Here is a 27,538-nt window from a genome sequence, read left to right as displayed (position 1 = left end):
TTTATAGTATGAGCTTTTATTGGTTGTCTAGATGAAGAGAAGTATTGAGGTGAATGAGTTACATGGTAGTTAACAGATTGACTGGCTGGACGGTGTGATTTCTCCATTGTCATGGTGACCGTGGACTTGACGCACTGTGGGGGCCCCTCCCTCACTGCCCTTGCTCAGCTGGACAGAAAATTCCAAGCAGGAATGGTTACGTGCAGCTGGCAGGACTCTTTCTCTGTTTGCCTCTGGGTAGATGAGGTCACAGTGGACAGCTGATCTATGCTGGTAATTTGGTTAGGGAGAAGGGGGTTAGAGAGGAATTCTATCACTTTCTGCATTCAACAGGGCATATCCTTTTGTAGGAAGAGTCCTGAAGCAGGAGGTGAGAGGCTGGTATACCAAGAACACAGTTCCATTCCACAGGGCCCTAGTTGTGTATTTTGTCACAAGCATTTCTTAAGCACCCAGAATGTGGATATTATTCACCATATTTAAGATGGTCTGCTCTCTTTTTGTTACAGACAGTTAGTCTGAGAAGTTGTTGAAGCAGACTGATGTGCTAAGGTGTTCAGTATTACTAAGCATGGTAGGCTGGTAATGTATGCTAAGGAGTTCCTTTTCTCCACTTAACATTTTGTGTTGTAAAGACCTAAGGTTCAAGATTACTTGACTTCAACAGCTATTGTAATTACTGAATTTTACTTACCGTCACTAAATATATGTTTCTCAGCGCAGTCAGATACAGTTGAAATTTCCCTTAGAAAAATAACTGCTAATGTGTAAAATTCACCCTTGATAGCCATGATAGATACTTAAGATTTAACCATATCAAGGTGAAGTTAAGATTTTTCCTGTCAGGATGATGTGGGCAAGATGTGTTGAAAGTATGGGAGAAATAAAGAAAAACATGGACAAAATTAAATCTTCGCTGGATTTCTCCTTTTGTTGGAGCGGTGGTGCATATGGCAGAGACTTGCTGGTGAGGCTGTGCTGAGGACCTCGGTGACAGGAGGTTCTGTAGCCTGAGCTTCATGTCTCTGACTTTTCCGATGGACAGTAAAACTTGTCTGGTTTTTCAGTTTTCCCACCCCTAACTTTTGGCTCTTTACTGAAAGAATGAAGGATACTTACCTCAACTAGAATTTGGGTTTACCAAAGCAATTTGGGGTTTTGCTTAAATAACTTGATTTTGTTGGCCTTGGTTTCTTTTGGTGGGGGAGGGGACGTTGGTTAGATGACTCTCAAAGCCTATTTTGTTGGGAATTTGTATGAGTTACCTAGATTTTTAAAATTGGGTTCTTTGCAAATGGGAGCTATGTAAATTTAAGATGGTGGTATTACTGGCCAAAACCAAAGCGAGTTCTGTTCAAATGCCTGAACTCTCTCAATCTTCCTCTTCTAAATTCAGCATCCATTTTTTCTTCTCCCTCTATCCCCCTGCCCTTTTCTTCTATTTTATTTTCTCTTTTTTCATTAAAGTCTTCTCCCCAAGCCCATGGGCCTCTGTGCTTACCGATAGAGTTGTGTCAGGGTTGGGTAGAAGACGTGGTTAATGCCGCTGAACTTCCTGGACGAGTTACCTCTTGAGACTCTTGCTCAGCCCTACAGCAGCAGTCAGTCCACTTTGTACGAAACCACCCGTGTTTCCAGAAATCTACTGAGAGTCCAAACTCAGCACCTTCTCATGCAAATACCACACTTTCTTGAGCAAGCCATTTCCTGGACCACCCGGAGAAGTGCACAGTCCCCAAAAGGCCCTCCACACCCCCCACAGGCCGGAGCCGGCTCCGCCAGGTCTTCCATCTGCCCGGACCTGCGGCCTCAAAGATGCCCTCTCCCCACTGTCCCCTGTTTTGTCTCTTTCCTCTTTGTAGGATGCCATTACCTTACATTGAAAGAGCTTTCCCTTTCCCGCTGTTCCTCCTGAGCTTATGTAGTCCCACGGCCGCCAGCTGCTCCCACTCCTCCCTGGTCACCTTCCCTTCTTCCCTTCACTCGTAGCCCCTCTCTCCACCTTTCCTCACACACGCTCCTGCTGCAGGACAGATTTTATAAAGTCAGCCAGTGAAAGGATAGCACTTTCAGGGAGGAAAATCGCCTGGTCTGAATTCAATTGGGTGAGTTTGTACCATCCTCAATTATTTTAGTTTTTGTAAGAATATAAATCATAAAGTTTATTTTTTTAGTTATTGTTCTGTGCTTTGAAACATGCCCCAAACTCTGGCTTTATTTTTAAAAACTAAACAGCTGGTTCCTGCGGAGCCCAGGCAGGCAGGGCTCAGGAGGGTGGCACAAGGACGTGTCCCGGGCAAGCCTGTGCTGCTGTGGAGTCTGCCCAGCTTGGCAGCACCAGGCTGGCCCCTCTTCTCACAGCACGCCCTGGGGGGTGGTGCAGGTCACAGCAGCTGCAGCTCAGAGGTCAGCATGCCTGGTGCACCCTGGGGCTGCTGTCCACGTAGCTTCACAATCGGGGACCTATCCTGACATAAGTGACCCTCTGTCACCCAGAGATCTTTGGAAGAAATGCCAGGGGGCAGCTTAGATGTGCTGCTGATGCCAAGCAGCCAGGTTTCCAGCTAACATTTGGGATTAATAATGTGCCCAGCTTATCAGCCAAGCCCTCTGTTCCCGTACAGCTCTGTGCGAGCTTTTCAACAACTGTTTTCAGAAAGTGACCTCTCCCAGCTGATGCTTTTAATACTCACTGCAAAATGTGAACAGCTTATGAAAACATCTGAAGTGAACTGTAGCCTAGAAGAACATTAATTCTACAAAAGAGTGGTAAAATTGAGGTAAAAGGACACAAAACCAGCACTAAGGGATCCTCTTAACAACAAAGAATCAGAAGGCGTAATAGCTCAGGCCAATAAAGGCCCAACATTCTGGGCACAGTCCGAGAGCAGATGCCAACTTTGGGCTAAATATCATAGTTACTTCTCCTATGAGAGGCAAAAGTCAAAAGGCAGCGTGGTGTGGTATGCTCTTACAGAGACTGCCATGACAGCCAGTGTCCAGCCCTCCCCATTACGTGGACACAAGGTACCACTGCAACAAAATATTTGTCCAGTGTATCGCCTTTCTTCTCTTTCTGTGTTCTTTGAAGTCTTTAATCTCTTGCTTGGTTTTGGCCAAACTTCACAGCAGAACAAGTTCAGCATCAGCCCCTCCCCAACGTGCACCAAAGGCAGCTCACAGCTGGCATCAGGAGATGTGTCCTTAAACACAGGACCACCGTCACCCCTTCCATGTGGGAGAAAGACATTCCTTTGACTAAAACCCATTGAGTGATTTTTGTCGGGACTTTAGCACTTTGTAAAGAAATAGTCCATAGAAAATTAAAGCCAGGGAGATGTTGTTATGGAGAACAGCAGTGGATTTCTTCCTTTCTGTCTGAGATGCTGTGCTGTGCATCTGATTTCGTTTTTCTTTCAATCTGTAGGTTCCGCTGTCTGGCAGCTGATTGCGTCCTTCCTGAGACTTCCCATCTCAGGGACACACTGCATTGTTGGCGCCACAATCGGGTTCTCTCTGGTTGCAATTGGTACAAAGGGTGTGCAGTGGATGGAGCTTGTCAAGATCGGTAATTACCATTTCCTTTTACCCGTGAGAAGGAAAGTTTACCTTTTCTAGATTGTTTTATTAAAAGTTACTTTGATAATATGTTTTTCTTTCAAATGTTAAGGTTTAGAAGACCTGCATTTTCCCTTAAAATTTCTGTGAGTGGAGACTGAACTGCTATGTGTTAGACAATTTTTTAACTCCACTCTTTTAAAATGTTACGTTGTCATCCAGTTTTGAATCAGTATCTGTCTGTTCTTCCCAGGCAGAAGAGAAATTTATTTGATTAAAAGCAGTCTGAAGGTCTAGTAAGGGAAATGCCTTGAATCCAGGAGTCAGAGTTCACGGTTGTGGGGGGCCACAGTGAGCTCAGTGCTGTTTAGCTCACTGCACCCAGGAGAGTGTCCAGGCTGCCCCAAGGAGGAAGCAGGATTCTGGCATTCCTTCTAGGCCGCAGATGCCTTTCAGGGACCAAAACATAGGCCTGCATACATTCTGAGAGGTCTGACCACTTGTTTCCGGAGTCTGCTTTTAGCAAGAGGTAAATCCATTCAGTCCTCAAAGAACCAACCTACCCATGATGATATGTCCTCTTTTGTCCCATCTCCATCCTGTGGGTTGCTCTTTTTTTTTTTTTTTTTTTTTTAACCAGAGTCAGAGCAACCATAGGAGCCCTAGATCACACTGGGTCCCTTACTGCCAAGTTGGGACCCAGGCCACCAGGAAGATCGCCTTGCATCCCAGGCTTCTAGAACAGTGGTTTTCAACTGTGGTTGCACTTCAGAATTACCTGAGCGATTTAGAAATACCAGTGCCCAGACTCCATTCCAAATCTTTTACATTAGAATTGTGGGGGTAGAGCCAGAGCATAACTAATTTTTGAAAACTCCCCAGACAGTTCCAGTGAGTAGCCAGAGTTGGGAGTTACTTGGCTATAGGCTGAAAGTTTCAGCGTTCTGGAAGTTAGACTTGAGGAAAGAGAGTAGCAGCTGCTCTCGTTGGAAAGTAAGATGGAAGTTGGTCCACCGTTTAGATAACTCTTCCTGTTGGAACCAGGACAGCCTCCATGTGTATTGATAAGAAGGGCAGGCGGAAGGCTCACTGGGAAGCAAGAGAATCTGTCCTCCAAGGCCAGAGTTCGGGGCAGTGGCTCCCTGACTGTGTGTTGACAGTGCGATCAGGTATGTGTGACTGTGTGCCTGTGTCTGAGTGTAGCTACACATGCGCTGAGTCACGAGGGCTCGTTAGGTTCTGAATTAATATAAGGAATTCTGGGAATATTTATTAATGTATATAATATACTTTGGTTATCATTGTATTGTTATCAGTATGACCGTAATTATATATGAATTTTAACATTCATTAGATTTTTTTTTTTAATTATTCAGTTGCTTCTTGGTTTATATCTCCACTGTTGTCTGGTTTCATGTCTGGCATGCTGTTTGTACTGATCAGAATTTTCATCTTAAAAAAGGTAAGTGAGGCCGCTATTTTTAATTAAATTTTAGAACTAATTTTAGTTCTACTTGATAGAAACTAATAGTGAGAGGGGTTAGAGAAATAATTGTATTTATATATTGTTAAGGCATAATACCCTGGAGTTAGAGTCAGATGTTGTTATAAGTAGCCAGAAAGAGCCAAGATAAATTACCCAGAAACTCCCCCAGAAACCAGCATTACAAATATTATTTCTTGGATCTATGATTTACTTCATTAGGCATCATTCCCAGGAATTGTGCTCAGACCTCAAAAAAGAAAGATAATTATTTCCTGAATGTTAAACAGAATAGAATGAGTAGGTGTTAAGATTTTGAAATGGATCGTCATTAAAAACAGCTGGAGAATGTCCTTACCCAAATGTAAAGGTATTTTCCTATTTTTTTTAATGGCAAAAGCAAGCTTGAAACACTGACTTAATTTGAAGAAAGGATAGGAAGAAGGAAATATACCTTCTGAAGGTACATTTTGTCTAAAAAATAAAATAAGATTAAAATTAGAATTTACCGAGATCAGTGTTCTAGGAAAAAACTCGATTGTCTTTTTCACTTGACTGTCACAGGCTGGTTCAGGACTTCACAGGCGGTAGAGCCTGCCTTTGATTGTCGTGTGACAGCACACACCCACCCAGCACACCGGGGCCCTGCCTTCCCCCACTGGGTCCTCACTTGAAAACGCAGTTCTTTTTCCTCAACGTCGCCCAGGAGCCCATCGAAGGGCTCATTCTCTTGCATAAGTACAAACTTGCCATTGTCATGTCTTACCATTCCTTCTCCTGGGCTCCAGCCACACTGACATTTGTTTGCATCTTGGAAAGTGCCACCTTCTCTTGCCTGCCAGCCTTCCTTCACCCTTTTACTTCCTCCACCTGGATCCATCCTCACGTGGCAGACTCCTGCTCAGCCTTCAGGTGTCACTCCCTAGGAAGCCTCTCCTCTTCTGGTTGGTTCCCTCTCTCTCATAGTCCACAGCACTGTGTACTTTCTTACTGTCACACTTAGCGTGTTGTGTAGTGTTTCATTTCTTCCTTAAAGCCTGTTCGCTATTTGACTGTCTGTGAGAGTAGAAACCACGACTCTCTTGGTCACTTTTGTATTCCAGTGCCCAAGACTGTGCTTAACACTGAGTGTTTGTTAAGAAGGCATGATGAATGCTTGGATGGGTGGCAGGTGATAAGTGGGTGGATGGATGGATGGATGGATGGATGGAAGGATGGAAAGGAGAGGGGAGAGAGAGAAAGGAACAAGAGAGAAGAAAGGAGACAGGTCTCAATGAGATGTGTCATTTGAGTTTTAGGAATAGTTTATTTGAGAAAACATAAGGTGATTCAATTAAAAAACACAAACTCAGTACTATACACTTTCAAAAGTTATGGGTTAGGTGTCTTTCTTTTGCAACTATTGTACCTAAGAAAATAATGCTCTGGAAACCGGAGGCAGCAGGCATTTGAGCATCCCAGCTCTTTGTTTTCAGTTCAGCCTGGGTTCTTCCCATGTGATACCTCACAGGTTAGACACTGCTCTGTCTCTCAGCCCTCGTTCAAGCCCAATGGACTTAGGGCTTGGGACCCTGGTCTCACTGTCCTTACACCTCACTGCCATTCAACCCAAGCCTCTGGCAAGAGCTGAGACTACTCGAGACATTCCAGAACAGGTTCTGGGTGAACTGTGCTGTTGTGCAAACACACATAGTTTCCACCTGCGTTTGCATCCAGCAGTGTGTGTCTTCGAGACGGTCTTCACTTGCCCACACTTCTGTAGTTCGCTCCAGTTTTTAGACCTGACTTTTCTTTTATCATGGTAGGTAGTATGTTCCTACAAATGTGGAAGGGTGTTTCACAAGGCTATTAGAAATCAGTCCCCTTTTGAATTGTTTAAGCAGCATTTATGTGCCATTGCTGTAGTGAGGAGTTCCTGGCCCATACTTTTGCTTCAAAATCCTCTGTAGATCTGTTTAAAACTCTAAATTTCTAATATTCTCTCGGATGTTATTTAACCTAAAACACTCACAGTATCATTTTTTGTTGAAGTATTAGATTTAGGGAATGTTGTAGCAGGCTAGAGTTGTAAATAAATGTTTTATTAGACAAAGAACCCATAGTTCTTTTAACTTTTAGTAGTTGAAAGTTAAATGCTATACCTTGTGGAAAGATTTTGAAAATCATAGCACTTGGTAATATGTGCAGCTAAATTGTATTGTGTGGTGCAGTGATGCAGACCTAATAATGGTAAGGCAGTGATGTGTGAGTCATTTGCCTCTCTTAGAGAGTCATCAGAAGTCAGTCTCAAATATTCATTGAATGTAGCCTTCTAGGGCCAAGTCTGGACTTAGCTGGAGCTTTTGGAGCTCCACAGGTTTTGAGGAATCAAATGCTGAGCTCTGGTCTTCTGTCCCCAAGAACTGACCTAACCCAACAGTTCTTTTCTGTTTCTGATTCTGACATCATCTCATGTGATTCTCATGCTTTAATGTGTCTGCGGGCCACAATAGTGGACTCTTTGAAATTGCATTTGTGTAGAAGAGACAGCTCCAGCTGATGCCATTTCTGTAGCTAAGCGGCAGGTCACAGGCAGTGACACGTCAGCCTTTCTGGCCATGCTGGGGTTTGGGAAGACTTTTCTGTAACAGTGTTTTGTATCATTTTGTGTGTGTTGGCTCCAGGTGCTCCTTGAATCCTGACTTCTCACTTTGTCTCATTGTTACGCAGGAGGACCCTGTCCCCAATGGCCTCCGGGCACTCCCCGTGTTCTATGCTGCCACTATAGCGATAAATGCATTTTCCATCATGTACACAGGAGCACCAGGTAAGAATCCCTTGGAAGTGTAAATCCAGCAGGATTCCAGCAATGTTGATTTATTTAGTGTGGTGGTGGTGCTGGTAAAAAGAGTAGGTGCATTTTCATGTATTAAGTACTGAAGAGATATGTGAAGTAAAAAGGCAACAGACTTTCAAGTTCAAAAAGTTTTAAATCCCCATTCTGCCGTTTACACAGCTGTGTTGCCTTGGCAGCATATTCAGTCCCTGCAGTCTCAGAACGTGGCCTAACAGGCCTTCTCCCCACTGAGCTGCTCAGGGTCGTGAGAGGCTGTGCGTGCTGGATAGGAGCGGTCCACGTGTCGGCGATGCTGCAGGGGGCGCTCTAAGGCAGTCTATCGCTGCACATACTGCGCACAGCTGCACATACTCGCACAGCTGCACATACTCGCACAGCTGCACATACGCGCACAGCACTCCCTGGAAATTGTCAGACCAGTTACTGCACAGACTAGAAGCTACACTTTGCTTTGTTAGATACTGAAGCCAATGATGATTTCCTGTTCAGAATTCTTCCTTTTCTTCCCATTCTAATGGCTTTTGTTCTTTTTAATAAGAGTTCAGGGTTTTGGGGGATCAGTTAAAATTAATTCTTTTCTTTTACATTCTAAATAGGAAAAGAAAGAAACGTATGTATGGTGTTCTTTTTTGCACATATTTCAGTGCTGATGAACCAATACCTTTCTCATAAATATTTCTGTACACGTTTTGGAATGGACATTCTGTAAAGTCTATAACAAACACACTTCATAGTGTAGAGAGAATTCCTCCTCTATTTCTCTTTGTGAGATGCGCCTCCTACAGCGAGATCCTGAATGCACCAACTATTGTGGGCACGTAGGGAGTCATCAGATATGTTCATTTGTGTTGTTTTTCACCTTGTTAATGTCATTTCTGGATTAAGATTTAGTTATTGGCCACCTGATAGAAAAGTCTCCCTTTCTGTGTTCAAAATATAACATTTCTGCTAAATGGCATGTCACATTACAATTCAAAAATGCCATCTTCCAAAAATGGGGAGAAATCATTGATTTCTCCAAATAGGTTTTCTCAATATAATTTTTCTTAGATAAAATTATATTTTGTGTACTTCAGCATTGAAAATAAAAATTGTTCCTAAATGATTTTTAATATTATATAACCTTTTACTGTGACATGTCTACAGTGTTCAAAACTTAAACATTTGAATACTTGCTATTGGGGTTTCCAGACTTTGGGTGATTTGGGGGTGGGGGAAGGGGAAGCATCCCAGCTGCTTAAATTTATACAGAAAGCACAGTACTGAAGACCAGAGTGATGGGAAGAGCTGGGGAGAAACGGAACCCCAGCCTCAGATAACAGCAGTCTGATGTCCCCTGCTAGTTTTATAATTCATGCACTAGGAACTGTGTTTGTCACAGACTTTACAGAGTGTCCATCCCATGATAATTTTTTCAAAAACCAGAGACAGGAAATAATGTTTCATGCTACAGAGTTGACTGCACTAGCACATGTGCAAGTCCCTCAAGCATTCACATAGTGCTGGGCCCTGGGAAGGCCTGGAGCACTGAATGGGAAGTGAACTACAGCAGAGAGATATCTTTATCCATAACCTCCTTGTACTTAATTTTATATAGGCTCTTAGATCTCAAGTTAGCTGAACAAAAAAGCAAAGCTCCCCTCAATAGCCAGATACTTCCTGGATGAGGGAGCTAAGAGTCTGAACTAATGAAGAATACCTTTTATAGTGCCAGGGCCTGGAGATGGGAATTGGTATAAACATGGATGACTTCTTTTTGTTTCTGCTTTTTAAATTTTTTCCACCCTTTATTCTTCTTGCTTCCCGATTCTTCTTCCAAATGTCAGAAGAAGACAGCTGTGTGATTCTGATTAAAAATTTAACTTTTCATATACTTGGTCTGTTTGTTTTCATCCCTTCTCTTTCTTTTGCCTGTCTTTTTGCTTCGGTTGTATTGCATACTTGCTAAAAAAATCATCTTACTGGGAGAGTAAATCATTGTAGGAAAAATTAATTAAACTGTATGATGGATGAGACATTAAAGATAATATAAATACTTCATAGGGTTGTTGGGAGAAATCAATAATACAAATTTATCGAGCTGAGCTTTACGTGAACTTATCCTGTTAGTACTCCCAACTCCTCTAAGAAAATAGTAATATTGCTAACCCCAATTTACAGGTGGGAACCTGACGTGCAGCAGCACTGAGTACCAAAGGTCATATAACTAGTAAGATGCAGAATTTGAACCTGGTAGTCAGTCCTGAGCCCCAGGTCTTGTTATGACATTACACTGATGTGTGAGATAGTTTTAGTAAATACACAACACTACCATTAATGACCAAAAAATTGCTTCAACCTTACCAAATTCATTCTCTTCTCTTAACTCTCTTTAAAAATGTTTTCCAATGTATTTGGGAATCTGGCTATGTATTTTTTGTATATGGTTAATTGACTGGTCAGTGGGAAGAGGTGTCCACCTCCTTAATTAGCAGTATAAAGAAGTCTGCATAAGGATCTTGATGATCCTTATTTAATCGAAGCACAAACAGCATTCCCAGTCCGAGAGTTAGCGTTACGCACTCTGGTGGGTGGCTGTCCTCTCAGTGGAATACCCCCTCCCTGCCCCCTTGACAAGTCTCGTGCCTGCCTTGGTAAGGACAGCAGCAGACCCCGCTGGAAGGCACTGCAGTGCATGCTGTCGTGCACCTGGCACGGCTGTTTTACTACCATCAGTTGTGATCAGCCTCGTTTGTGCCATCTTAATGTGCCAGCAAGTCCTGAGTCATCTTCCTATTTTGTCCTCACACATTCGTATGGAAGATTTCTTACTTGAAGTTTTCTGGGGGCCTTGCATAGAGGAGAGGGAAAGAGAAGAGGCCACGACTCTCAAGGACCAATTATTTTGTTCCTGCAATGAGTGAGAAGTGGACTTTGCTAATATTTTGGTTCCCAGGGAATGTTGCTAGAATTTCCACTAGGTGAGTCCAAATCTTTTTATTTAAGCATTGAAGGTTACCTTTTGCCCTTCAAACTACATTTTAATTGCACGCCGTTTCCTCCTATAGTCATTTCACTTGTCTGGCTGCGTCCTGGACAGCATGGCCCAGCATGGCGTCGTATTTGGTGAAGAGGGTCAGCTGGGAAGGTGTTGCTGCAGCAGCGACGCAGTCCATCCTTTCCTTTCAGCTCATGTCTGCCTTTCTGCCTGTTCAGTATTTGTTCCTCTTAGCTTCCTTTCTTTCTTGGAATATTTTCACTCACATAGGCCCTCAGAGATAAAAAGAATAAAAAGGATGAAATTCTCTATACAGAAATAAGTGACAGCATTACTCTTACCCAGTTTCAACTTTACAAGATTTTGATAAGTAACATTCTTATGCGTGGAGATGAATTAAATGGGGATATGTGGGATGTTGAGTTATAGTGTTTTCTTTTGATTGCCTCTGTTCCTCTACCCCAAATTATTATGGAGTTGTTTATATCTTAGGTTTAGTTTGGTTTGTTTTACTTTCCATTTGATATGACTTTTCTCAAAAGTCATTCTTATATTTCGAAGGCTGAGTTAGCACTTTAAAAATTTGTCTTTGCATTTTTGTCCTTCAAAAAAAAAATTTGCGAGAACCAAAAAAAATTAGGAAATAAAGTGCTTAATTGGGTTGGATATAAGCCTGCAGTTCGTTTTGAATGAGAAGACTTCAGATGTGTGAGGCCTGGTCTTCATTATGTTGAAATTCAGTACACACCTTTCTGGAGAGTCAAGGCTGACCACATGACGAAGCCTCTGGTGGTTACATAATCACTACCAAGTCCAAGTGTGGTCCCCACACCAGCAGCATTAGCATCACTTGCTAACTTGTAGGAAGTTCAGATTCTCAGGGCCAATCACAGCCCGACTGAAGGGGAAATGCCACTGCCCAGCAGTCTGTGCTTCACAGGCAGTCAGCCACTGATCCGCATGTGTGTCACAGTTTCAGAACCAGGGTTCTGATCACCTCTTACATAAACAAGGCTGCCTTATTACAGTTCCTATGTGATGAGTGCTCTTAAAAAGTTCTGTCAAATTCTGCTCACTCTTTACCAGCAAATGAATAATCAAACTTAACCAGGCCTGGGTTCTGGCTTCCCCAGAGCAAGTCTGTACCTGAAACATGGCTGCTGCCACCACACCTTTTCCTCCTCCATCTCCTCCTCCATCTCCTCCTCCATCTCTTCCTCCTCCATCTCCTCCTCCTCCATCTCCTCCTCCTCCATCACCTCCTCCATCTCCTCCTCCATCATCTCCTCCATCTCCTCCATCGCCTCCTTCTCCACCATCTCCTCCTCCATCATCTCTTCCATCATCGCCATCATCTCCTCCAACATCCCTTCCTCCTCTGTCATCTCCTCCTCCATCATCATCTCCTCCTCCATCATCTCCTCCTCCTCCATCATCTCCTCCTCCTCCATCATCTCCTCTTCCTCCATCATCTCCTCCTCCGCCATCATCTACTCCATCATCTCCTCCTCCATCATCTCCTCCTCCTACATCTCCTCCTCCTCCATCATCTCCTCCTCCTCCATCATCTCCTCCTCCTCCATCATCTCCTCTTCCTCCATCATCTCCTCCTCCGCCATCATCTACTCCATCATCTCCTCCTCCATCATCTCCTCCTCCTACATCTCCTCCTCCTCCATCATCTCCTCCTCCATCATCTCCTCCTCCTCCATCATCTCATCCTCCATCATAATCTCCTCCTCCATCATCTCGTCCTCCATCATCTCCTCCTCCTCCATCATCTCCTCCTCCTCCATCATCTCCTCCTCCTCCATCATCTCCTCCTCCATCATCATCTCCTCCTCCATCATCATCTCCTCTTCCATCATCTCCTCCTCCATCATCTCCTCCTCCATCATCTCCTCCTCCATCATCTCCTCCTCCATCATCTCCTCCTCCATCATCTCCTCCTACATCATCTCCTCCTCCTCCGTCATCTCCTCCTCCATCATCTCCTCTTCCTCCATCTCCTCCTCCATCATCATCTCCTCCTCCATCATCTCCTCCTCCTCCATCATCTCATCCTCCATCATAATCTCCTCCTCCATCATCTCGTCCTCCATCATCTCCTCCTCCTCCATCATCTCCTCCTCCTCCATCATCTCCTCCTCCATCATCATCTCCTCCTCCATCATCATCTCCTCTTCCATCATCTCCTCCTCCATCATCTCCTCCTCCATCATCTCCTCCTCCTCCATCATCTCCTCCTCCATCATCTCCTCCTCCATCATCTCCTCCTCCTCCGTCATCTCCTCCTCCATCATCTCCTCTTCCTCCATCTCCTCCTCCATCATCATCTCCTCCTCCATCATCATCTCCTCCTCCATCATCTCCTCCTCCTCCATCATCTCCTCCTCCATCATCTCCTCCTCCTCCATCATCTCCTCCTCCTCCATCATCTCCTCCATCATCTCCTCCTCCTCCATCATCTCCTCCTCCTCTGTCTCCTCCAGGATAGTAAAGAGTAATTCTGCAAACGAGGTCAATGTGTGTGTGTTTTACCATGGAAAGATATTTTGTTATGTGACATATGAAAGCACAGAACAGTATGTATTGTGAGCTTCTGCTTCTGTTGAAAAGGAACAAGGAAACCCTGGTGTGCATTCTACACTGTGTCTGTATATATCTAAAAAATGCTAGAAAGATACACACCAAATTGTTACCAGTGTTTCTGTAAGTAGTGGGTTCAAGAGGGGAGGGTGGGGAGGAAATTTCATATTTGTACATGTTACAACTTTGTATGGTACTGCTGATATTTTTTTAATAAGAATGTATTATTTATAAAATTAAAACAGAGAGACCTGTGCAGTGAGTCACTAAGAAGGAAGGTTGAAGGGAGGGCATGATGATAGAGGAATAAGGAAACTAATACAGACTAAAGCCTTATTGGTTCCATTGAAGTTTTATTTATTTATTTATTTTTATTGAAACGTAATTGTACATATCTGTGGGGTACAGCGTTGGATATCCATACCTGTGTGCAATATGCACTGCTCACATCAGGATAATTAGTGTATTCATCACTGCACGATGTAATCATTTTTTGGCCCTTTGCCAGTTTCTTGCTAACTCCCCCTGCCACACTTTCCTACCTCAGGTGTCCTCACTTCCATTCTCTCGGTTTTATTTATTTTATAGATTCTAATAGTGATCGTTGTATGTGCAAAACGAGAGGTATAACAAAGTAATAATGGTGGAGACTTTTTATAAAAAATTCTATTTATTTCTTCCCTGAATGATTTGAATGTTCTTCTGATCTTTAGGGTATTTCGTATATAGCTGTAAAGATGCTTGAGGTTAGAACTAAGTCACTGTTCATCCTATCTTTGCTGCTCAGAAAATGAAAGGAGCTTGAGAGAAAAGGCTGTTGAGTGGCAGGAGCCGAGAACGGAGGCTCAGAGCTCCAGCACCGTCCCTGGCAGCCACTTTTGGCTGAGTGGACGTGAGCAATTCACGCTGTGCCCTGCTTTGTGTACAGAGTGCAGTGACTTGCCAGGCCTTGCTGCCCTCTTAGGTGCAGCTATTTGGAAGCAATTTGAGGTCCTCACTAGGAAGGCAATTCAATGCAAATTATTTTTGGTGAAAATTTTGTTATCTATGTCAGCCTTAAGATTTTAGAAGAAAAAAAGATTATCCTTAGATATACATTGATTCAAGTGCTTTTCTGTGCAGAATTTTTTACTGAATTGATTTTTATCCATGAAACTTGATTTTATATATTTAGTGCAATTTGGAGCTGTATAACATAAATGTCAGTCAGTATTTCTTATATGCAGGCCTTAAAGGAAATCCTCCTGTTCTTTTGATAGATTACTAAAGTGCTGGAATAATTTGGTAAAATCCCACTCCCATTCTGTTATTCTTCGCTCTCACTCACTATGAACAACTTCCCATTTTCCTGGATTCCTTCTTCCTTCTTCCCTCTTCTTGGCTCTTCTCCTGTCTCCCCAGCTCCCAGCTCCTACCCTCCGTGGTGTGTTCATTTGCTGCTTTCTCTTCCAGCCTTGTGACCAGGAGGTGACTCAGGGTTTTCTGGTCACTCCAAGCCAGAGCAGTGAAGAAGCAGGTGTGAAGGGGAAGGCACTGGGTGCAGCGGTGTTGTGTCTCATTGTCTAAGCAAAGGGTCAAAAGCCTTGTAACTGCCCTCAGTTCCTCCCTTTGGGTCGTTGGTCCTGACGCCCACCAGGACCCCATGTGACCCTAGGAGGGAGCATGGACATGGACGTGGAAGGAGCACACAAAGCAGCCTTTCCGTACTTTTTAATATTCGTAAACATTAGTTCTGACTGCTCGATAGTGTCAGTTACCTTTTCTGCAGCCTCTTATGGTTATCAGCATGCTTAATAACACCTTAATTGAGTCACTTTGAGCTGGTTTGTGTGTGTGAGGTGGTTAACAATGTAACAAAGCCTGCATCACTAAAGATTTATTTAACCTAAGAGCAAAATTTTAAATAGTTTTTTTTAATTTTTAATTTTTAAAATTAAAAAAATTTTTAACAATTTACACACGACATTCTTATTGTATATTTTTAAAGTTACCAGTATGTGCTCGCTTCGGCAGCACATATACTAAAGTTACCAGTATAAAAGTATGCTTAATAAGGAGTGAAAGCCCCACTCTAATTTCTCTTCTCTCCGTAGAACTTGCCGTTGTATTTTTCCAGAACTTCTGTACATTCACATGGCAGGAGTGTGAGAGTGGGGTTGTTTTCTTTTCTAAACATAAATTGAATCATGCTACGCATACACTATACAGCTAGTCTTTATTACTTACTGGATCTTGGTCCTCTTTCACGGTTAGTACATACAGGCCTACCTTGTTTTTATGCTATGTGCTGTAATTATTTCACATTTTCATAGGATGCACATGTTAGTTGCTCTGCAAATTTTTACTATCACAGATAATGCTGTGATAGGTGTTCCTGTGTCTGTGTGGCCATGCTTGAGCGTGGTGTTTAAGTGGTATCCTGTGAGCATGTGTGGAGTGTGCCCATTGCCACCAGTGACAGAAGATAGGCCAAATTCAGAGTGATGAGCTCTGGAGACGTCACAGTGCTCTGAGAAGACAGTGCCCCTGAGCCACATGTATTCCATTCTTGTATTGGCTGATGTAACTCCCACTGCGTGTGCATTAGTGGATTTTAATGGAGAGTTCTTCTGCAGCGTAATTCCATAAGTTGACACTTCAAAGAAGAGTTAAGTTTGAAGTTCAATGCCCTTTTAAAACACTTTTATTTCTAAGCTAATTTTTAAAAAGGTTGTGTGTATGGGGTCAGAGTGTTACGTTCATTGAAAGCAGAGCTGCTGACTGCTGGAGAAACAGCGGAGGCAGCGGGCCCTGGAGCAGCTCCCGGGCCGGCCTGTCACTGCGGAGGAGGGGCTGGCTGTCAGGACAGAAGACGCTGGACTCCTTTCTTGGTCTCATTTGTCCACTCAGCAATTTAAATACTGTTATGATATGTAAATAGGTTTATTCTGAACATAATATGCTGTTTGTGCCAATGTGGTTAAATTTTAATAGTTAGCTTTCTAACCAGTTTAAGCACATATTCATAAGGTGTAGTGTGTCTGAAACACAGCTTTCTATCCCAAAAAGCACAGCATGTTTTTTTGGTTGAGAGTTTATTAAGTACAAAATGCAGGTGATTGGTTTTAGATTTGGGGAATGGAAGACACGTTTCTTGGAGGCTCGACCTTTTAGAAAGCATGCGATCACAACACTGCTGTTCCCTGCTGTTTCCCAGTGCTCGGGCTGGCCCTCCCCGTGTGGGCGATAGCCCTCATTTCCACCGGTGTCGCTCTGCTGTTCGCCCTTCTCGTGTGGCTCTTTGTGTGTCCGTGGATGCGGAGGAAAATAGCAGGTAAGGGCCTTTTTATTCTTCTGGTTTACAAAACTGCTCCTGATTCCTGAGACTTCACATGTAATACACAATTATCCTTACCAAAGGAGGAAATAGAAGTGTGGATAACTCCAGAACACAGCCTGAGACACATACCATGCCTCTCTGTCTCTTGGCTCCTGACCACCTTCTGGCTCAAACATTTTCTTGATAACTTGTGACCCAGGTGAGCAGTAAGCTCCTAGTTGCCGTGGGTAACCGAATGTTAATATGCAGTCAAGTTCTACCAGCCTAGTGAAAGACATGAGTCTTCAGGAAAATTGAGTTTACCACCACGATGAGATGCTACCCCACACCTACAGGAGTGGGTAAACATCAAATGACTGCAGTGTCAGTCCTGGTGAAGGAGTGAAGTAGCGGATTCCCACGCATCTCTGGTGAAGTGTGAATTGGTACAACCACCATGGAAATTAGTTGAGCTGTTTCTTATAAAGTTAACTATACGCTTACTCCATGACCCAGTGATTTCAGTCCTGGGTGAAAATCTGAGGTAAATGAAAACATGTGTTCATAAAAAAGACATTTGTATAAATATTTTAGAAATAATAGCCAAAAACTGGAAAAAATCCAAATGTTCATTAACAGGTGAATGGATAACCAAATGTGGCATATTCATTATACAAGGATACTTCAAATAGTTCATGGGGAGATTTGTATTATCTTTTAATTCTGCTTTTCCGCAGACTTTCTGAAGTGCCCTCATCTGTGAGTATACTGCTGAATACAAGACTCAGTAGCAGCAAAGAGAATGAACTGGTAGACACAGCAGCATAATGAATTTCACAGACATTATGCTGAGTAAAAGAAGCCAGGTACAACAGAGAAGATACAGCATATGATTCCATTTCTCATCAAATTTCCATAAAAAATTTTATGGAATTTTACATAAAATCTGAGAACTGAGAAAGTTAGTCTATAGTGATAGGAGTCACTGGGTCCCTGGGGTAGGTGCAGTGTTGGAGGAGACTGCAGAGGGGCGTGGACATCTCTTCTGTCTTAATTAGCAAGTCGTTATAGGGTGTGTTTATTTGTCACAGGTACATTTGTCACCTGTACATTCAAAACATATGAATTTTATTGTTTTGTGCCTTAGTATAAATAATTTTAAAGCAGAAGAAGAATATGGCTTAGAAATTCAGCCAGGGCTATTTTCCTGTTACCAGTAACATGATTGAATTCTAAGCCTTGAAGCCACATGCTTTTACAGGACTCTCAAAAAAAAGAAATATTTATATTGGGACTCAAACGTGCCTTGCAATCGTGTTTCAGTATGGGAATATCTGAATTTGAAAATACATATTTCTTTTGTATTTTATTTTATTTTTGTTGGTTATGAATATGCATGAGATACAAAGCTGATTGTCACCCCTCGGGCCCAAGATGTGAAGGCCAGATTCAGACTGGCAGCATGCACCTTACCACGAATTGCATTTGTACCATGTGTCCCTCACCAAATTATCCCCAACCTCCCTCCCCCATCCCCTTTCCCTCCCACTCCACTTTGAGCCCAAGGAATGTTCTCTGTCACCGCAAGTCCAGCACACCACTGTGGTCTTTTTTTCCTTCCTTCTTTCTCTCTTAGCTCCCACATATGTGGTATTTATTCCTCTGTGCTTTGCTTATTTCACTCAATGTAAGTTTCTCCAAGCTCATCCATGTTGTTGCAAATGAGAGAATTTCATTCTTTTTTATGGCAGAGTAGTATTCCATGGTGTATATAAGCCACAATTTCCTTATCCAGTCATCCATCAATGGACATTTAGGTTGGTCCCATGTCTTGGCTATTGTAAACAGAGCTGTGATGAACATGGGAATGCATGTATCCCTTTGACGTGATGATTTCCATTCCTCTGGGTATATACCCAGAAGTGGGATTGCTGGATTGTATGGAAGATCTACCTGTAGGTGTTTGAGAAACCTACATACTGTTTTCCATAGTGGTTGTACTAATTTACAGTTCCACCAACAGTGCAGGAGCCTTCCCTTTTCTTCACACCCTCACTAGCATGTGTTATTCACCATCTTTTTGATTATAGCCAGTCTAACTAGGGTGAGGTGATATCTCAAGGTGGTTTTAATTTGCATTTCCCTGATGACTAGTGATGTTGAGCATTTTTTCATGTACTTGTTGGCCATTTGTATGTCTTCCTTTGAAAAATGTCTATTCAGCTCCTTTGCCCATTTTTTAAATTGGGTTCTTTGTTCTTTTTACTGTATAATTGCTTGAGTTCCTTGTATATTATGGATATTAATCCCTTGTTGGATGCATAGTTAGCAAAGATTTTCTCTCACTCAGTAGGATGTCGTTTCACTCTGTTGATTGTTTCCTTTGCTGTGCAGAAGCTTTTTAGTTTGATATAGTCCCATTTGTTTGTTTTTTCATTTACTGCTTGAGCTTTCAGGCTTTCTTTTACTGCTTGTGCTTTATTTTTTGTGCTTTATTTTGTGCTAATGTTCATAAAGTCTGTGCCCAGACCTAGTTGCTGAAGCGTTTCACCTATATTTTCCCTTAGTAATGCTACAGTTTCAAGTCTTATACTTAAGTCTTTAATCCATTTTGAGTTGACTGTAGTGTATGGTGAGAGTCGCATATCTAGTTTCATTCTTCTGCATATGGATGTCCAGTTTTCCCAGCACCACTTGTTGAAGAGGCAGTCTTTTCCCCAATGTAGATTTTTGTTGTCTTTGTCCAGTATCAGATGGCTGTAAGCCTGAGGGGTGATTTCTGGTTCTCAATTCTACTCCACTGGTCTGAATGTCTGTTTTTATACCAGTACCATGCTGTTTTGGTTATAATAGCTTTGTAGTATAATTTGAAGTCAGGTAGTGTTATGCCTCTGGCTTTATGAAAATCCATATTTCAAAGAAGACCAGAATAAATGAGGAGACACATCATACTCATGAATTTGAAGACTTAATATAGTTAAGATTTCAGTTGTTCTCAAATTGATGTGTAGGCCTAATACAATTTAAATGAAAATCCCAGCAACATATTCTATAGATTTAGACAAGCTGCTTTTAAAATTTCTATGGAGAGCCAAAGCAACTGGAGTAGCCAAAACAATTTTGAAAAAGATTAAAGTTGGGGGATTCGTACCGCCTGACTTTAAGACTAACTATACAGCTACAAGACAGTGTGGTATTAGTGAAGAGATAGGCACGTAGACTAATGGAACAGAATAGAATCCAGAAATAGACCCACACAAATATGGGGAATTGATTTTCAACAAAGGCTCAAAGGCACTTCAGTGGAGAAAGGATGGTCTTTTTTAACAAATGTTATTGGAACAATTGGACATACATATGCCAAAAAGAGAACTCTAACCTAAACCTCATATCTTATGAAAATAATTAAGTCCAAATGCATCATAGACCTAAATGTAAAGTAAAAAATAGACTGTTAAGAAAAAGAAGGAGGAGGAGGAGGAGGGGAAACTTTTGTGGTCTTGGGTTAAGCAAAGAGTTTTTAGATGTGACACCAAAAACTTAATTCATAAAAGAAGAAATTGATAAATTGTACTTCATCAAAATTAAAAACTATTGCTCTGTGAGAAACACTATTAAGAGAATGAAGAGACAAGCTGCAGACTGGGAGAAAATGTTTGCAAATCCCATATCTGACCTGTGTTCAGAATATATAAAGAAATTTCAGAAAACCAACAACCCAGCTAAAAACTGAGCAAAGTTATTTGAACAAACACTTCACCAAAAAAGATATATGAATGGCACGTAAGTCCATGATAAGGTGCTCAGCATTCCTAGCCACCAGGGAAATACAAGTTAAAATCACGTTAAGATACCACTATACACCTATTTGAATAGCTTTTTTAAAAAACCTGACAGTACTGACTGCTGACAGGGATGCAGAGCAGCTGGGACTCTCATACACTCATAGTGCAGAATGGTGCAGGAAAGCAGCTTGGCGGTTTCTTGCGTGCTAATATCATTTGCCATAAATATACTCTTAACCACCCCAGGTGTTTCCCTAGAGAAGTAAAAACTCAAATTCACACGAAAATCTGTACATGAATGTTTGTAGCACCTTTATTTACAGTCACCAAAAACTGGAAACAACCAGATTGTCCATGGAATGAAGGAACTGTGGTGCAGATATACATTGGAATCCTACACGGCAGTGAAAGGCAACAAACTACTGACACACGTAGCAGCATGCGTGAATCTCAAAGGCATCATGCTGAGTAAAAGAAGCCAGTCTCAAAAAATTACGTATTTTATGGTTTCATTGATACGACTTTCTGAAAAAGGCAAAGCTGTAGGAACACTGACCAGATCAGTGGTTGTCAAGGTTAGGAGTCAGCAGAGGGTCTGACTACAAGAGGAGTTTGCGGGGATGATGGAAATTTGTGTATCCTGATCGTGGGGGTGACTACACGAATCTATACATGTGCTAAAACTCAGGATTACACACGTAAGTCAGTTTACTGCATCTAAATCTAAAAACTAATAATTTTTTAAAAATTCACACTAATATGTACAACTTCAGACTAAGTAGTGAAGCCATATTGTAATGGATTCAAAATCATCTGCTGCTGCTTGAGTGAAGCTGCCCCGCGCTTTGCGCTGAGAGTAAGCGTCGCTCCTTACATTCCCATGGAGCGCTAGCCTGAGAGGAGCCGCTCTCCAATATATTGTCTGATTTAGCCCTGTGGGAGCGATAAAATAGTCTTCAGTGCTTTGGTTTTTGAACACTTTTCCTAATAAGCTAAATCTTAATGTCAGATAGATCTTAAAATCTTTGCTTTCCATTGTTAGGCTAGAATGTCACAGCAGGAAATTGATATTGTTCCCCATTCTGGCTTCCCGGGAGATTATTTTGTCAACCCTGTATACTTAGATATTTAAATATATATTTCTTGTTCTGTTATTTTAAGTACAGACTAGTGATTAAGGGCATGGACCATAGAACTAAATTGCCTGCTTTTGAATCTTGGCTTTGTCTGCCACTTACCACTTGTGTGACTTTGGACAAATGACTTAATCTTTCTGTGCCTCAGTTTGCTAATTAATAAAATGGAGAAAATAATAATGCTACTATCTCATGTAAGTGTTCATTTTTGTCACGTATAATTACTATTACAACCTTTCCAAATGTTATCTTCTCTCATCTAGATTACAAGCAATTTCAGGTCAGAGATCTTTATGCACATTTTTTGTGTGTTCCCTGTTGTACATAAAAAGTTTAGTTTTAAAATATCTATCTTTATATCTGACTATCTAGGTAGAAACAGAGTTAGATGATAGAGACAGAGATTATGTGTGAGTGTATTCACGAGAGGAACTGAGAGTCTATTTCCATTTCCGTTCTGTAGGTGCAAGCTTAGAAATCTGCTCAGGGTAATATGCAAGTAGCAAGACAATTCAATTCACAGCACCATGTATCAGATTTGATTTAAAGAATTACTGTTGTGCTTCAAAAAAAGCTTCTTAAAAGTCCCTTGTTTCTTTTTAAAGTAAAGAATTTTTAAAGTAAGTAGGATCTCCCTGTTCCTTTTGAAGAAAAGGATTTACTTGTTTCCTAAAATTTGGTAACCTTAAGAAATCTGAAATTAATAATTTGTTGACCAGAAGAAAACCAATGATGCTATAACATATCTAGAAAGACAAAAAGAACCATTTCAGTGATTCTGAGGTTAAGATAATAAAAGGCCAGTCTACAGGTTGTAGATTCACAGAATGTTAGCCCTGGAAAGCACCTTGGTAATCAAATCTAACCCTCTCTTTTTTGTTGGTTTTTGTTGTTGTTGTTTTGTTTGTATTTGGTGGCTGGCCATCGCAAGGATCAACCCTTGACCTTGGTGTTGCAACACTGTGCTCTAACCACCTGTGCTAACCGGCCAGCCCATTTTGTTGTTTTTGGGTGCAGTAACTCAGGCCCTAAACTCCCATCTTTTCCTCAATAGCTGAATTTTTCGGCTAGTTTTCCAGATAATTGATTGAACTTTCCACTTTATTTTCTCTATCTAGCTATAATTTTTTTTGTTTCCAAAGTAAGTATTAAAGTTTAAAGATACATATTAATTTTTTAATGTTACTTTTTCAATAACAAGAATTATCTTTGAAAATTTTTAGTTATGACTATATTTTCTTTAGGCACAATACAAAAAGAAGGTGCTTTATCACAAGTCTCTAACGAAAGCCTCGATAAAGTGCAGGAAGTGGAGTCCCCAGTGTTTAGAGAGCTCCCAGGTGCCAAGGCTAATGATGACAGCACTGTCCCTCTCACGGGGCTGACTGGGGACACTCCTGGCGCTTCAGAAGGCACTTCAGCAGGAAGCCACCCGCGGGTGTCCTACGGTAAGAACGTCTGGAGGGCCGGGTATATGTGTGGCAGAAAGAGGTTCCCCAGCGGGTAAGCAGCCAGGCCTGGGTGTGGGCAGTCTGGTTTTAATGCACAAAGTATCCCTCAATTTTATGTTGGAAGAAAATTCAGAGGCTACAGAGTCCTCAGGAGACCATTCCAGAGTCAGCAGAGCAGGCTGACTCTTGTCCTGTGCTTTTCTTCCAAGAGCTGTTTACAGTGTCATCAGAAGTGCAAGGGCCTGTGCTGAGCTCACTCCGCTGCACATGCGTGTGTTGCATACCGTTCCCCAGGAGTTTCCAAATTGCTGAAGACTGGTTCACTTAGCTGGCTAAGGGAGGCTTCCTCATGGGAGACGCAGAGAGAGCTAAGATTGTAACAAAGGAGATGGTCGGTCCAGAGAATCGCAGAAGCCTTAGAAAACATGCAGACCATCCTGAGGGTGTGCTTTGTGGGCAATGATGGGTGAGCACCAGTCCCTGCCCAGACCTGCCCAGGTGGCTCCCACATCCCTGCAAGGTGGGGCCTTGGCAGCCACCTGCCATAGGTGCAGTCTCAGAGTCTGCCCAAAGGAAGCAAATTAATTTTGCCCTGCTGATCTGACAGACTGCCATTGTTAGTCATGCCTGGCCTCTTAAGAAGCACCTGGAATATCTATGTCACGTGAACTGGGTTTTGTCTCACATATGAAGTTTTTCTAAAATGAGGATTCACCCTTTATTCTCCCTTTATTCATATCTAGAAACAGTAATTTCTGGAAGACACATTTAGCAGAATTTACATATTATCAAATTTAAAATACCGTATTAGTAGTTTTACCCTTTTATTGTGTATCCAAGTTCCTTTTTTTTTTTCTTTTTAAATTTTAGCCATATTTACATGTCCTTTATGGACAAGAAAATAAATTACATAGAAAAATTAAAAGGCCATGAAACGGTAGGGATCATTTCCTAACAGACATGGTTTATATTCAAAAGACTGAAAGCTAAGACTCGTCTTAACCCTTTTTAGGGAGGGCGCTCTCCATGACTCACGGCTCTGCAAGGTCGCCTGTCTCCAACGGCACCTTCGGCTTTGATGGCCACACAAAGAGTGATGGCCACGTGTACCACACTGTGCACAAAGACTCGGGGCTCTACAAAGACCTGCTGCACAAAATTCACATCGACCGCGGCCCGGAGGAGAAGCCTGCGCAGGAGAACGGCTACCGGCTGCTGCGCCGCAACAACAGCTACACCTGCTACACGGCGGCCATCTGCGGCCTGCCCGTGCACGCCACCTTCAAGGCCGCGGGCGCCCCGGCCACCGCGGAGGACAGCGAGAAGCTGGTGGGCGACACCGTGGCCTACTCCAAGAAGAGGCTGCGCTACGACAGCTACTCGAGCTACTGCAACGCGGTGGCCGAGGCCGAGATAGAGGCAGAGGAGGGCGGTGTGGAGGTGCAGCTGGCGCCTGCGCTGGCACAGCCGGGCCCGCCTCGGGAGGACGCTGCCGAGGACGAGAAGGACGAGTGTGACACGGCCGAGGTCCACCTGCTCTTCCACTTTCTGCAGGTGCTCACCGCCTGCTTCGGGTCCTTTGCCCACGGGGGCAATGACGTGAGGTAAGCGCTCGTGCGCTCGCCCAGCACGTGTCCCGCGGCGCGGTGCGGGGACGGGGACAGTGAGGGGACGGGGACAGCGCGTGCTGCAGGGGCGCCCGCTGTGCCTGAGCCTCGCCAGAGAGAGGAGAGGCCCAGGAGGGGAGCAGGGAGACTGTCAGGAGACAGCCGGGGGAGGGAGCCGGTGGAGGTGCCGAGCAAGGCGACATGAGCCCTGTGGCTTTTGTTTTGGGACTAGACTGCCGGAAACGGCGTGAGTGGGAGACAGTGTGGCAGGGTTCCGCATCTGTCCTGAAGGCAGACCAGCAGAATTTGCCAACAGAGCGGAGAGGGGTGTCAGAAAGACAGGGCGGGCTGAGGCCACCGAGGTGGCCTAAGCAAATCTGAGAGGCGGTGACCACTGATCAGGAAGGGCAGCCGTGTGGAGAACAGGCTCGGGCCCAGCAGTACGTGTGGGATTGGACATGTGCGGTTGGAGGTGCCTGTGACACCCGCGCAACGGCCGCCGCGCTCAGGGGACAGCAGGCTGCAGAAGTGTGGAATCTGGAGGTCACGAGGGTTTCGTGGGAGATTTTTCACGTGCATTCAGCAGTAACCCGGAAGCTGACATTTGTACCCCTTAAATCTTTTCTCTATTCGTTTAAACATTCCTAACTTGTTATTCAAAGGTGTTTCCAAAATTACAACAAAGTATTAAACTTCTAAGCCAATAATTTATCAACCTTTCATTCATTTAGTCAGTCAGCAAGGATTTACTGAGCACCTCCTGCATGCCAGATGGCGCCTGAGCCTCTGGAGCTAGAAAGGGGAATACAGGTGGTCTGTGTCCTCAGCAGACGTGGGAGCAGGTGGCTGAAGCGCACTGCAGGGTAATGGGGGCGGAGCCGAGCTCTGTGGGTAGACTGGAGAGCCCCAAGGGAGAGGCCACACTGGGTCTTGGAGGCTGGACAGGAGTTTGTCAGGCAGAGAACTGGGTACTGGCACTCTGCGCAGAGGAGCTGTTACATACGTGACTTCTCTTGTCTTGATCTCCTCACCTGTAAGTAAGGACAGCAGCACCTCCTCACAGGGCTGTTGCAAGAGTGGACAGTATTAGTAAGGTTCCATCTCCGCTGTGCTCACTGGCACCAGCAGCAGCAGCATGAGGCAAGCAAAGGCGGGACACGGCCAGACAGGAGGCCTGCCCAGCCTGCAGTCACATGGTGCCATGGCTCAGGGTGGAACCTGAGGTGTTCAGGAAGGAGTTGTGGGGGCCCAGAAGGCCTGAGTGGGAGGGTGCCACTAGGGAGCATCACTAGTTCAGGGACAGCTCCTGGGAGTCTCTCCAGACTGCACTCCCTGGGTGAGATGACTGTCGGGCCACACAGCTGGGGACAAATTTGAGTGACTGAGCACATTTCTCCAGTGGCAGCTTTAACCCCAGCAAGAGGGGCTCCACACCACCCGTGGTCTCTGTGGTCTTCCCCACACCACATGTGCAGACTGTAGCTGCCTGATGTGGCTTTCAGTTACCCCATAGGGTGTAGTGAGGCCATGGACATTCTGAAAAGGGGGAGTTGGAGCAGGTGCCCCCCTCCTGGCTCAGCTCCATGCCAGGCCTGCTCTGTAGAAGCCTCCTGGAAGCCAACAGCCCCAGGCATGAGCTTCTGCTCTCCCTTACTTGGTTTGTGGTCGCAGATGAGGCACTTGCTTTGCCAAAGTGTCAGTTTCCCGATCTGTAGACTGGGGGTAAAACTAGCTCCAACCTCGTAGGGTTTCCATGAGGATCATGTGAGCTGCTTTGTGTGACGTGCTCCTCACGTAATCAGTATCTGTGTATTTCCACCCTTCTATTATCATTATCACGCAGCGCTAATGTTTCTGTCCAAATCAGGAAAGCATGCTGTTGCTGTCTTTTCACATTGTCCAGTTACAGAACTGTTTTCATACATTGTCCACCACATGCAACTGCGTTTCTGTTCTCTCTAAAAGAAGTCTTGCTGCCAGGCACTCTTGGGCACCTTAAGCTCTACTCAGTGTCACGTGGGTGTTTCTGTGTCATTTTATTTAGGGCTCCAGATTCTGTTGTATCTCAGTAACTTCCTGTCTGCCTCCCACACCACACAACTTCCTCCTTGTTGTCAGGAATTCTTTATTGAAGGCCTGAAAGTGCAGAGTGTTATGAATTGGGTCTCTGTCCCTTAGGAGTTTTAACTCCAGTTAGGTAGATAAGAAAAACATATACATGGAAAAGTAACAAGCCACCCCAAAACAGTATTTCAAGCTCAGAGGAAGGGTCTAGGCAGTAATTGCCTCAGGTCAGAGTTTAGAGCAGTTGCTAGCAGTTTTGAGACTGGTTTTGAAGCTTTTGAGCGGGGTTGTCATTTGATGAAAGCAAGGTTCTAGAAATAATAACAGTGAAGAGGGGCTTCTATTCATTCAACAAAAGGTGATCAAGTTTGTCCCAGGGCTCAGTACGGGACTGTTTACAACCTATTCTAATCCTCTTTGAGCTAGGTAAGCAGTGTCCTTCAAAGACAGGACCCAGGGTCACACAGCTAGAGAGAAGCAGACACGGGGTTCAGTTCCTGGTGACGCTCAGCCCGCACGGTGTACACAGCAGCCGGAGCTGGCGCAGCACTGAGCGCCTGCGCGTTGGTGCTCAGCGCGGGCTGCCAAGGGCCTGATGACGGCAGGCGTGTCCCTGGGGGAGCTGAGCTTGTTCTCCATCCACCTCCTGCCTCCTACTGGCAACATGACCTTGGCCTTGGTTTCTGTTTCTTGTCAGTAAATGGGAGTGACAGTTCCTGGTTTGCAGGGTGGTTGTGAGAATTAATGGTTAGCA

The 27,538-nt window shown here is 43.7% G+C and overlaps 1 protein-coding gene across 5 annotated transcripts in view; it reads left to right on the top strand.

Moving 5' to 3' along the window:
* Positions 1 to 27,538, top strand: part of SLC20A2 (solute carrier family 20 member 2) — a 90,807-nt gene that overhangs the window by 48,438 nt on the left and 14,831 nt on the right. For all 5 annotated transcript variants that reach the window (XM_063079876.1, XM_063079875.1, XM_063079878.1 and 2 more), the window contains 6 exons: positions 3,428 to 3,568; positions 4,935 to 5,020; positions 7,751 to 7,847; positions 16,640 to 16,756; positions 22,907 to 23,110; positions 24,126 to 24,717. In XM_063079876.1, the coding sequence (XP_062935946.1) occupies positions 3,428 to 3,568; positions 4,935 to 5,020; positions 7,751 to 7,847; positions 16,640 to 16,756; positions 22,907 to 23,110; positions 24,126 to 24,717 (1,237 nt within the window). The remainder of the gene's footprint in view (positions 1 to 3,427; positions 3,569 to 4,934; positions 5,021 to 7,750; positions 7,848 to 16,639; positions 16,757 to 22,906; positions 23,111 to 24,125; positions 24,718 to 27,538) is intronic.

This window comes from Cynocephalus volans, chromosome 15 (assembly GCF_027409185.1).
Source record: "Cynocephalus volans isolate mCynVol1 chromosome 15, mCynVol1.pri, whole genome shotgun sequence".
Classification (NCBI taxonomy): domain Eukaryota; kingdom Metazoa; phylum Chordata; class Mammalia; order Dermoptera; family Cynocephalidae; genus Cynocephalus; species Cynocephalus volans.
Note: the sequence above shows the minus strand (reverse complement) of the source record. Positions and strands in the feature narration are given on the sequence as shown.